General features: G+C 43.0%; 1 protein-coding gene across 2 annotated transcripts in view; it reads left to right on the top strand.

Moving 5' to 3' along the window:
• Positions 1-12,636, top strand: part of Gel (Gelsolin) — a 217,226-nt gene that overhangs the window by 22,584 nt on the left and 182,006 nt on the right. For both annotated transcript variants that reach the window (XM_067157298.2, XM_067157299.2), the window contains exon 2: positions 9,845-10,043. In XM_067157298.2, the coding sequence (XP_067013399.2) occupies positions 9,855-10,043 (189 nt within the window). In that variant the 5' untranslated portion in view covers positions 9,845-9,854. The remainder of the gene's footprint in view (positions 1-9,844; positions 10,044-12,636) is intronic.

The raw sequence follows: 12,636 nt of genomic DNA on the forward strand, positions 1-12,636 counted from the left end.
TGGTCCACACCGTCGGCTGTCCTGAGAATAATTCTCCGTGGTTTTTCCAATCTCCTCCAATAAGGCTGATGACACACGGAGCGGTTTTTGCCGAGTCGGCAACCGCGTCGACCGCCGCCTGTGATTGATACACAGAGCGGTTTTTGCCGACTGTGACGAAACCACTGCCTGCTCGAACTGCATCTAAAATGACTGCTTATAAGCAGTCATCGGGTGCGTATCGAGCAGGCAGTGGACAAAACACATTAGTGAGCGTGACGTTAGGTGAGGAAGCTAGCTAAAATTACCGAAAAATAAAGGATTGTTCTTATTCTTATTCCAAAAGTCTACTTACTCTATATGTCCTTTTACGTATATATTATTGAATTTCAAAGTCCGGCTCCATGGCTAAATGGTTAGCGTGCTGGCCTTTGGCCACAGGGGTCCAGGGTTCGATTCCCGGCAGGGTCGGGAATTTTAACCTTAATTGGTTAATTTCGCTGACACGGGGGCTGGGTGTATGTGTCGTCTTCATCATCATTTCATCCTCATCACGACGCGCAGGTCCCCTACGGGAGTCAAATCAAAAGACCTGCATCTGGCGAGCCGAACTTGTCCTCGGACACTCCCGGCACTAAAAGCCATACGCCATTTCATTTCATTTCATTGAATTTCAAAGATACTTCATGATATCTAATACAAGAATACCTACCAATGATGCAATCGCCGCGTAAATTCAGCCACGCCCGACTAGAGCGAAGCATCAAGTCAGCCGTGATTCAGCTGAATGTAATAAATCTATGGCGCTAGAGCGCGCACAAAGTCTTCAAAACGCTCGCTGCACCGCCAGCTACACGACAGGCCGAGTCGGCAAATCTGCCGCCTGTCGGCGAGCACCGCTGTGTCTGTTTCATCCCATCTGATACAATAGAAACATGCGCCGACTCGGCGAAAACCGCTCCGTGTGTCATCATGCCGGGACAGTTCCTAGTATAGGCAACGGCCGCCAACCCTCTCACCTCCGCACATCTTCTCCGATACAAATCTCTTGTCCTGCGAGACGGCGTCAGACCCCTTCAGTGAAGATATGAAAACATTTTCGTAGTAGTAGTAGTCTTATAAGCCTCAAAACACACCGATGAGTCCATCCTTTTCCGTGTATTGAAGAACTGTTTTTGACTTGAAATGTCTTATGGCTCGGGGTCATCTGAAAATTAGCATTGCGGAGGTTAGAGTAACGGAAGTGTAACCCTAACAACCGTGCAGGCTGTGATGTAAGGTATGGATGGATAACCAAAAGATTTTACCTAGCAACCGTGCAGACTGTAATGTAAAGTATGGATGGATAACCAGACAGTGTTACCAAGCAACCGTGCAGACTGTAATGTAAAGTATGGATGGATAACCAGACAGTGTTACCAAGCAACTGTGCAGACTGTAATGTAAAGTATGGATGGATAACCAGACAGTGTTACCAAGCAACCGTGCAGACTGTAATGTAAAGTATGGATGGATAACCAGACAGTGTTACCAAGCAACCGTGCAGACTGTAATGTAAAGTATGGATGGATAACCAGACAGTGTTACCAAGCAACCGTGCAGACTGTAATGTAAAGTATGGATGGATAACCAGACAGTGTTACCAAGCAACTGTGCAGACTGTGATGTAAGGTATAGATCGATAACCAGATAGTGTTACCAAGCAACCGTGCAGGCTGTGACGTAAGGTATGGATGGATAAGCAAAAGATGTTACCTACCAACCGTGCAGGCTGTGATGTAAGGTACGGATGGATAACCAAAAGATGTTACCTAGCAACCGTGCAGACTGTAATGTAAGGTATGGGTGGATAACTAGACAATGTTACCTAGCAACCGTGCAGGCTGTGATGTAAGGTATGGATGGATGCCCAGACAATGTTACCCAGCAATCGTGCAGGCTGTGATGTAAGGTATGGATGGATAACCAGACAATGTTACCTAGCAACCGTGCAGGCTGTGATGTAAGGTATGGGTGGATGGCCAGACAGTGTACCTAGCAACCGTGCAGGCCGTGATGCAAGGTATGGATGGATAACTAGACAATGTTACCCAGCAACCGTGCAGGTCGTGATGCAAGGTATAGATGGATAACCAGACAATGTTACCCAACAACCGTGCAGGTCGTGATGTAAGGTATGCATGGATAACTAGACAATGTTACCCAGCAATCGTGCAGGTCGTGATGCAAGGTATGGATGGATAACCAGACAATGTTACCCAGCAACCGTGCAGGCCGTGATGTAAGGTATGGATGAATAACTAATGTTACCCAGCAACCGTGCAGGCCGTGATGTAAGGTATGGATGGATAACCAATGTTACCTAGCAACCGTGCAGGCTGTGATGTAAGGTATGGATGGATGGCCACACAGTGTACCTAGCAAACCGTGCAGGCAGGCTGTGAAGTAAGGTATGGGTGGATCGCCAGACAATGTTACCTAGCAACCGTGCAAGCAGTGATGTAAGGTATGGATAGATAACCAGACAATGTTACCCAGCAACCGTGCAAGCAGTGATGTAAGGTATGGATAGATAACCAGACAGTGTACCTAGCAACCGTGCTGGCTGTGATGTAAAGTATGGATGGATGGATGGCCAGACAATGTTACCTAGCAACCGTGCTGGCTGTGATGTAAAGTATGGATGGATGGCCAGACAATGTTACCTAGCAACCGTGCAGACTGTGATGTAAGGTATGGATGGGTGGCCAGACAATGTTACCTAGCAACCGTGCAGACTGTGATGTAAGGAATGGATGGATGGCCATGACCGAGAGACATATTTATGATGATTTGATCAGCAAAGTTTCTTACATGTTTTATTTATGCAACACAGAACTTACTCTCACGCTTCTGAATAAGCCGGCTTGAGGCGGAAAAATCGAAAGGGATTTGATTATTTGGCACGCCTGATTGGTAGAAGGGGCTGCCTGGCCGATGCGGTAAAGGCGTGCTCGGTTCGCCCGGAAGGACGTGGGTTCGAATCCCCGTAAGGAAGTCGTAAAATTTAAGAAACGAGATTTCAAATTCCGGAGGTGCATATGGCCCTGAGGTTCACTCAGCCTACACAAAAAATGAGTACCAGGTTAATTCCTGGGGGCAAAGGCGGCCGGGCGAAGAGCTAACCACTCTACCCCATCGCGTGCCGCGCTTAACAATGGTGGAAGCCTTTACCTTCCACTCCTCCAAGGGCCTTAATGGCCTGTACGGAGGTGTCTTTGTCCTGATTGGTAGAGGCGTAGCGAGAAGAAGGCCAGCGCATTCTCAGTCACATTGTGTACATGAAGCGTGGTCAGGGCTAGCCTAGTTTTACTCCTGTTTTCAATCGTGGTACCACGCTAATGTAAATACCGCTTTAAATAACATTGTGAGTTGTGCGGCACGGCGACTTTAGTACTTCAAAATGGCAGCATTGTGCAACACCCGATGATACTTCTTTCCTTTCTTTCTTTCTTAATCCCTTTACCGTTCAGAGCTGTCTTTTCCTGGGACTCAGCGAGGGATCACACCACTCCTGGAGCGTGAGACTTTGGGTCAGGGATACAACTGGGGAGGAAGACCAGCACCACATCCAGGCGGCCTCACCTGCTGTGCTGAACAGGGGCCTTGTGGGGTGGGAATATTGGAAGTGATAGGCAAAGAAAAGGGAAGAAAGTGGCCGTGGCCTTAGGTTAGGTACCATCCCGAGATTTGCCTGGAGAGGAAGTGCGAAACTACGGAAAACCACTTCGAAGATGGCTGAGGTGGAAATCGAAACCCCTCCTACTCAGTTGACCTCCCGAGCTGAATGGACCCCTTCCAGTTTTCGTACCACTTTTCAAATTTCGTGGCAGAGCCGGGAATCGAGCCCGGGCCTCCGGGGGTTGCAGCTAATCATGCTAACCACTACACCACAGAGGCGTATTATTATTATCATTATTATTATTAAAATGGAAGCGACCCAGTTCCAGTACATAATAAAAACATCAAGTGTTGCCAAAAAAAAAAAAAAAAAACCAAGGAAAACTATGTTCACTATGCAGGACTTTAAATTGCTATTTTTACATTTTATATGCCTCTGTCTCACTGGTTTGTTGCATTTAGTGCCAACCAAACAAACTGTAATTACTTTTCACAATAAGAAATATACATCAGAGTTTTGTGATAAATAACGTTTACTAATAAGTTCAAAGGAAGTATAAAATGGTTCAACCTTTCAGTACTATTAAAATAAGAAATGTAAGTTTACATTCCTATTTAATAAAAATTAGTACCGGTATCGACCAGTATTTTTGGTCATCATCAGCCGATCATAAATAAGTGTAAAACATTGCACAGATAAATAAATTGCGAAGTATAAAGAATTCTGTAGGTTGCTGATAGTGAAGCACTAAAATCTTTAGGGAGTAGGCCCTACTGTGCGTTGAAATATAGTCAATCACAAATACGATGCACAGTAAAAATATGAAGTTTAGATGATACTGTCAGATGCAGTTTATGAAGCACTAAAAAAATCTAGAAAACAAATACGTATTTATCAACTGCAGTTTATAAGGCACTGTATAATTTTAAGGATCAGCACTGCGTGTCAATTATACAGTGCCTTATAAACTGCAGCTGATAAATACGTATTTGTTTTTAGACTTTTCTCATAACATTGTGTTATAGTGATTCATAAACTGCATCCGACAGTATCATCTAAACTTCATATTTTTACCTGTGAATCTTATTTGTGATTGACTATATTTCAACGCACACTACTCCCTAAAGATTTTAGTGTTTCATTATCAGCAACCTACAGAATTCTTTATACTTCGCAATTTATTTATATGTGCAATGTTTAACACTTATTTGTGATCGGCTGATGAGGACCAAAATACCGGTCGAAACCGATACCAATTTTAATTAAATAGGAATGTAAAACTTACATTTTTTCTAGTATATTGTACTTTCTTTTAAATTATTAGTGAACTCCCTTCAATACTGAACAATATGAAATTCTTATCTCTTAATAAAATAAAGTTTAAGCACGGTATTTTAAAATATACGGTATGATTCACGAAAAAAAGGACAATATGCTTCCCTTATAATTTTGGCTGGGACAACGGGACACTTTAGAGGAATAATGGACAATCCCGTAAAATAAGGGATGTCTGGTCACCCTAGCTGGATTGTTTCTAGTCTATTATATTTTAAATGAGCAAGAATGAGATGCCCCTTGAAACTTTATTTCGCGAACGTGCAAACATTTTCTGAGTTTTGTATTTTTTATGAACGAGTGATGTTGGGGGAAATTATGGCACAAATTGTTTGAGGGCATTCATCGACACTAGAGATGACATTTCCGCAAAGATTCGAGGGATATAAACTAGTGGATTTCTGGCATAAAATAATTGAAAATAAAATCTGAAGGGAGGGGTTATTTTTAAAGATAATTTACGAAAAATAACATATGCATTTTTAGAACTCTGTGTCTACGCACTATGTTCTTATTTAACCTAAATGACACATTGATGTTCAAATTGCTCTGTAATATGTTCTGAGTGTCGAAAGAAAGGAAAGGCATTAAGTAAGCTATGGAACTTTCGAAAATCACAAATCAAATCACAAATAAATTGTGTTCAAAACGCATCTCTCAAGAATACGGTTATAGTAACGCGTACCGGTATATCAAAATAAAGGCAGAAATGTCTAACATTAAATTGAGGGAGGGTGACAGCATGTGTTTCTCTCCTTAATTCCTGATTGAGCTTGAAAACAAGACTTGATTATGATTATCTTGATTTATTTCGCCTTAACTTTCATGATTTAAGGGAATCGCCATTATTGGTGCTTACATTGTGCTTAGTTCATTACGGTTATATCTGATGATTTTCATATGTAACTTGTCAAGTTGGCAGCAGTGATGAGTCGTTAAGAAAAGAGAATATTTGCTTTTTAGTGAATACTGATTAGCCTTGCGTGCCGAGAACTATACAACGTGATTAGTTCTGCCGTTTGCTGCCCGCCTGGACTTACTTCTGAGTATGAGAAATAAACCGAACAAACACATCCTGTGCTTTGAATGGAAAAAAAAAAAAAAATGGAAATGCCTAAGCCAAGCTGTCAAAGTAACAGCTGCAGAATAACGTGCGTACCTCTCATTTACCGTGGGAGATGTTCAATAAATTTCCAAATTCTTTGCAATTATTTAAGAAAAATCTAGGTAAACAGCAGATAGAGAATCTGCCACCTTGGCAACAGCCCTAAATTCAGATCATTGATTGATTGATTGATTGATTGTAGCGCGCCGCTATTTGCACAGCAACATTCCTTGGGATCCGCTCTGCAAGTGACAGGTTCCGCACGCGTTACGTGCTTCCATTCGGAATTTACATCAAACAATTTATGCTATGATTTCTCCCACCTTTGTCTAGAAAGAAAAAAAAAAAGAGAGAACAAAAAACCGAAATTCAACAAATGCCGGACGAAATCATTTTCAAGGGACATTTCATCCTTGGTCATTTAAAATTTAATACGTTAGAAACAATCCTGTCCGCCTCCGTACCGTAACGATTAGTGTTATTAGCTGCCATCCTCGGAAGCCGGGGTTCGATTCCCGGTACTGCCAGAAATTTAAGGATGGCAGGAGGGCTGGTATGCGGTTAAAATGGTACATGCGGCACACATCCATTGAGGGTGTGCCTAAAAAGGAGCTGCACCACCTCGGGATGAGGACACGAGTTTACTTTGCCGGCCCCGGGTTCGATTCCCGGCTAGATCAGTGATTTTTACCTGGATCTGAGGGCTGGTTCGAGGTCCACTCAGCCTACGTGATTAGAATTGAGGAGCTATCTGACGGTGAGATGGCGGCCCCGGTCTAGAAAGCCAAGAATAATGGCCGAGAGGATTCGTCGTGCTCACCACACGACACCTCGAAATCTGCAGGCCTTCAGGCTGAGCAGCGGTCGGTTGGTAGGTCAAGGCTCTTCAGGGCTGTAGTGCCAGAAACAATCCAGCAATAAACCAAAATTGCATCGGAATTAGTTACTCTGTTACTTTGAATTTGTGCGACTCGTTGGCTAAATGGTCAGCGTACTGGCCTTCGGTTCAGAGGGTTCAAACCCGGCAGAGGCAGTCGGATTTTTTGAAGGGCGGAAAAAAGTCCATTCGACACTCCATGTCGTACGATGTCGGCATGTAAAAGATCTCTGGTGACACATTTGGTGTTTACCCGACAAAATTCATTAAATCTCAGCCATAGACGCCCAAGAGAGTTTCGGTTTACTTGGTCTGCCATCTAATGAGCCTAGAGTAAAACGGAACGTCGAAATTGACTAGCAGACAGCCAGATGGCGTCAAATTGAAATGTCTGCACACGGTAGCTGAGGCCATACGATTATTATTATTATTATTATTATTATTATTATTATTATTATTATTATTATTATTATTATTATTTTATTCTCCAACACAATAACACGCAGTTACCTACACATGGCAGATTCCGCCCACCCTCATCGGAGGGTCTGCCTTACAAGGGCTGCATTCGGCTAGAAATAGCCACACGAAATTATTATTACTTTGAAGTTTATTGTAAAAAAATTCGTTTGCTTAAAAAGTACATTTTCTAGAAGGAGTAAACATCGTCGTAGAAATGTGTCTAGTTTGCGCCAAAAACTGCTCGTTTCCCAATGTTAACTAACTGTTAAAAACAGTGTTATTCCAGCTAATAATATAGGTACAAGGTCGCATATGTTCAATCATAGTGCGTCCCTAAACTTTTTGGCATAACTTTAGGAATATAATATCGAACAAATATTGAGTGAGGGTGGGAACAAAGAAATGGTATGTCACGTCTTCATGTTAGTGAAATAGATAGGATGCAGCAGGAAATCAATTAAATTATGCAAGACACCTTAATTTGATGGCAGGGCGTTTCCTCTAATGTTAAATAACTCACGCTGTCGCAACGACACATTTTTCCTTCAATGTCGCATTAGCTTCATCATTTCTTGGTCGTTAATTCTTCCTCAGTCATTAAAGGTCGTTATTCTCGAAGACAAAAGATCGATTAATCGGCTATGGAAGAAAACGGTCCCCTTGATGTTGAGTAGCAAGGATATAAGAAATTGTTATTATCGGGGCTATATTTTTTAAAACATAAAAATAGCCGCTGCTCTAGACGCCTGACGTGCCTTGGCCTACCAAGCGACTGATGATCAGTCCGAAGAGCACCACGAATCCCCTCGGTAAGTATTCTTGTTTCTCTAGACCGGGGCCGCTATCTCACCGTCAGGTAGCTCCTCAATTGTAATCACGTAGACTGAGTGGACCTCGAACCAGCCCTCAGATTGAGGTAAAAATTCCTGACCTGGCCGGGAATCGAACCCGTGGTGTTGGATTACCATGCCTGCCTCTTGCCTGGAGGTCCCGGGTTCGATTTCCCGCTATGCCACGAAATTTGAAAAGTGGTACGAGGGCTGGAACGGGGTCCACTCAGCCTCGCGAGGTCAACTGAGTAAAGGGGGTTCGATTCCCTCATCAGTCATCCTCGAAGTGGTTTTCCGTGGTTTCCCACTTCTCCTCCAGGCAAATGCCGGGATGGTACCTAACTTAAGGCTACGGCCGCTTCCTTCCCTCTTCCTTGTCTATCCGTTCCAATATTTCCATCCCCCACCAAGGCCGCTGTTCAGCATAGCAGATGAGGCCGCCTGGGCTGGGTACTGGTCCTCCTCCCCAGTTTCATCCTCTGACCAAATGTCTGACGCTCCAGGACACTGCCCTTGAGGCGGTAGAGGTGGGATCCCTCGCTGAGTCCGAGGGAAAAGCCAACCCTGGAGGGTAAGCAGATTAAGAAAGAAAGAACATTTTAAAAATAATAAATTACGATGCTATTCTGCTATGTTACTGTACATAAAATATATAGCCTAATATACTTCACAATATAAAGTAAATGGACATTTTGCTTCCTAAATACAATAATATCCTCCTCTGTGACGTAGTGGTAAATGTGATTAGCTGCCACCCCTGGATGCCCCGCTCTGCAACGAAATTTGAAAAGTGGTACAAAGGCTGGAACGGGGGCCACTCAGCCTCGGGAGGTCAACTGAGTAGAGGGAGGGGGGGGGGTGATTTCCCCCCCCCCCTTCAGCCTTCCTCGAAGTGGTTTTCCGCGGTCTACCACTTCTCCGCCAAGCAAATGCTGGGATGGTACCTAACTTAAAGCCATGGCCGCTTTCTTCCCTCTGCCTTGTCTATCCCTTCCAATCTTCCCATCCACCCACCAGGCCCTGGTCAGCTTAGCAGGCGAGGCCGTCTGGGAGAGGTACTGGTCCTCAAACACAGTTTTACCCCCGACCCAAAGTCTCACGATCCAGGATACTGCCCTAGAGGCGGTAGAGGTGGGATCCCTCGCCGAGTCCACGATAAAAAACCCTGCAAGGTAAACGGATTAGATAAATAAATAAATAAATAAATCAATAAATCAATAAATAAATAAATAAATAAATAAATAAATAACTCCAATCCCTTACTCCTCGTTTTCTAAAGGAATATTTGCCCCAATTTGTCCTCATGAATTTCAATTTTTTCTTCATATGATCTTTCCTATTTTTAAAAGCTCCTCCCTAGCTTATTCGTCTGCTAATGTCATTCCACGCCAGCTTTCCACTGACATCTCGGAACATACTATCGTACTTAGTCGAGCATTTCATTTCCTTACTCCCTCCCCGCCCAAAGTTTGGAGATGATTACACCAATGTCATCGATGAATAATGCTGAAAGTTCTTGGAATATTTGTCTGTGAAAGATCTGAAATCTTCTGTTCACCCCTGTTCTATATGACTCTTATTTAATGACGTTTCAGCGCGCAACCAATGGGAATAGAAGGAATGACGTCACCGACCACGCCTCTCACGATGATGATGAAGGCAAGCTTACTCGCCTGCCTGGTGTTGGCCTGCTGTTCAGTTGAAGCTAGGAGTGTGCCCGGTGTAAACAGAACAATGTATCCTGCTTTTGAAGACGCCGGCAAGAGAGCTGGGCTCCAGGTCTGGCGTATTGAGGTAGGAAGCTGACAAAATCAATACTATTGAGCATTCCATTCATAGTACATGTTGTGATTGTAAACAGTTGCAACGCTAGGCGTTATTCAGAGAATTTCGAAGTGAAAATGCAGTCAATGTGCCTGTTTATTATTATACAAAATTCTAGCCGAATTGTACGTAATTATGTTGATAACAGTACTCTCCTTGAAAGGTGTAATTCAAAGCATTAGATGTACAGTTAAGGTAAATGTTAATTATGAGATATACAATCAGGGAAATTTCAACTGTCAATAAATGTCTGCTTCGAATACACCTTACAGGTCCGTTCCTTAACATAAAACCTCTGGAATAACTAGCGAATGACGTAGTTAACGAAAATAAGATTGTGTGGGCTGTAAATGTGTATTTTACGTACGGTTGGTCCGGGTTTATTTTCTCACATTTTATCCCCGGTACACGAATGGACAAAACCATTCGTTTTACGGCTGTGCTCCTTTTTTTTCGTCGCACTTGGGTAATGCAGTTGAGTAGATACTCTCCTCCACTCAAGGTTGGGTTTCGAATCCCATCACTATTGAACAGTATCTAAGAGAACTTAAATATCAGAGATCTATGGCAATACTTTCTTTCAATGGCATGTTAAATAATATTTCTTTGGGGTGACAACCTGATTCTTGACAGTAAGCCATTGAATTATTATTATTATTATTATTATTATTATTATTATTATTATTATTATTATTATTGCTAGGGGCTTTACGTTGCACCGACACAGATAGGTCTTATGGCGACGATGGGATAGGAAAGGCCTAGGAGTTGGAAGGAAGCGGCCGTGCCCTTAATTAAGGTACAGCCCCAGCATTTGCCTGGTGTGAAAATGGGAAACCACGGAAAACCATTTTCAGGGCTGCCGATAGTGGGATTCGAACCTACTATCTCCCGGATGCAAGCTCACAGCCGCGCGCCTCTACGCGCACGGCCAACTCGCCCGGTATTATTATTATTATTATTATTATTATTATTATTATTATTATTATTATTATTATTACTACACTCAACTTTCGATTAACCGAGACAGTGTAGCGTTAAGGCTTCCCGGATAATTAAAAATCGAGGTTAACCCGCAAATAGTTAAGAACAGAACGCGTACTGAAAGTACAGTTCATAGTATATGTTGTATATGTTGTGTTATGTATTGTGGTTTTTTTTATTAACTTATCCAATACGTCGCAGTAAAAGTAACCCTTAGCACAGTTAATACATGGAAAAATAAACAGCACTTTCCGTTGAAAGTAATTAAGGCAAAGAAAAATATTCAGACTATCTAACTGCAATGTGTAGTGCCCGCCACGCCTGTACTATTACGACTCGGCAATATTATCTCGTCGTGTATTTTTAGTGTTTTTGATATCGCGGTCAAGTCGCAACGCGGTTGATCCGATTACGGTAAATCGAGAGTTGAGTGTATTATATTATTATTATTATTATTATTATTATTATTATTATTATTATTATTATTATATTTAATCCATTTACCCACCAGGGTTGGGTTCCCCACAGGACTCAGCAAAGACATCCCACCTCTACCGCTTGAAGGACAGTGTTCTGAAGTGTGATACATTTGGTTGGGGATACAATCCGGGAGGAGGACCAGTACCTCGCTCAGGCGGCCTCAAGTGCTATACTGAACAGGGACCGTGTGAGGTATGGGAAAATTGGAAGTGATAAGCAAGGAAACGGCCGTGACCTTAAGGTAGCTGGAGAAGAAGAGTGGAAACCACGGAAAACCGCCTCGAAGATTGCTGAGGTGTGAAACGAACCCTTTCTACTCAGATGACCTTCCGAGGCTGAGTGGACCCCATTGCAGTTCTCGTGCCACTTTTCAAATTTCGTGGCCGAGCCGAGAATCGAACTCGGGCCTGTTTCGTTGTCACCTAATCACATTAACCACAACATCACAGAGGTGGACATTATTATTATTATTATTATTATTATTATTATTATTATTATTATTATTATTATTATTATTATTATTAAGTGACCGGGTGAGTTGGCCGTGCGGTTAGGGGCGCGCAACTGTGAGCTTGCATCCGGGAGATAGTGGGTTCGAACCCCACTGTCGGCAGCCTTGAAGATGGTTTTCCATTTCCACACCAGGCAAATGCTGGGGCTGTACCTTAATAAGGCAACGGCCGCTTCCTTCCCACTTCTAGCCCTTTACTATCCCATCGTCGCCATAAGGCCTATCTATGTCGGTGCGACGTAAAGCAACTAGCAAATATATATATATTATTAAGTGGGATATATTCCTTATCAAAGCAAGAGAGTGGCTGTGCGGTTTGGAGCACGTAGCTGCCAGCTTACATTCGGAAGATAGTGGGTTCGAACACCAATGACGGCAGCCCTGAAGATGTCTTTCCGTGGTTTCCTATTATCACACCAGGCAAATGCTGGGGTTGTACGTTAATTAAGGCATGCTCCTACCTTCCCAATCCTAGCTCTTTCCCATCATCGCGTCGCCGAAATCCGTTCATGTGTCAGAAAGACGTTAAGCCACCGGATTATTAAGCTCTGAATAGGTTACTGTGAACACTTATTTCGTAAGCATAGC

The sequence above is a fragment of the Anabrus simplex genome, chromosome 13 (genome assembly GCF_040414725.1).
Source record: "Anabrus simplex isolate iqAnaSimp1 chromosome 13, ASM4041472v1, whole genome shotgun sequence".
Taxonomy (NCBI): domain Eukaryota; kingdom Metazoa; phylum Arthropoda; class Insecta; order Orthoptera; family Tettigoniidae; genus Anabrus; species Anabrus simplex.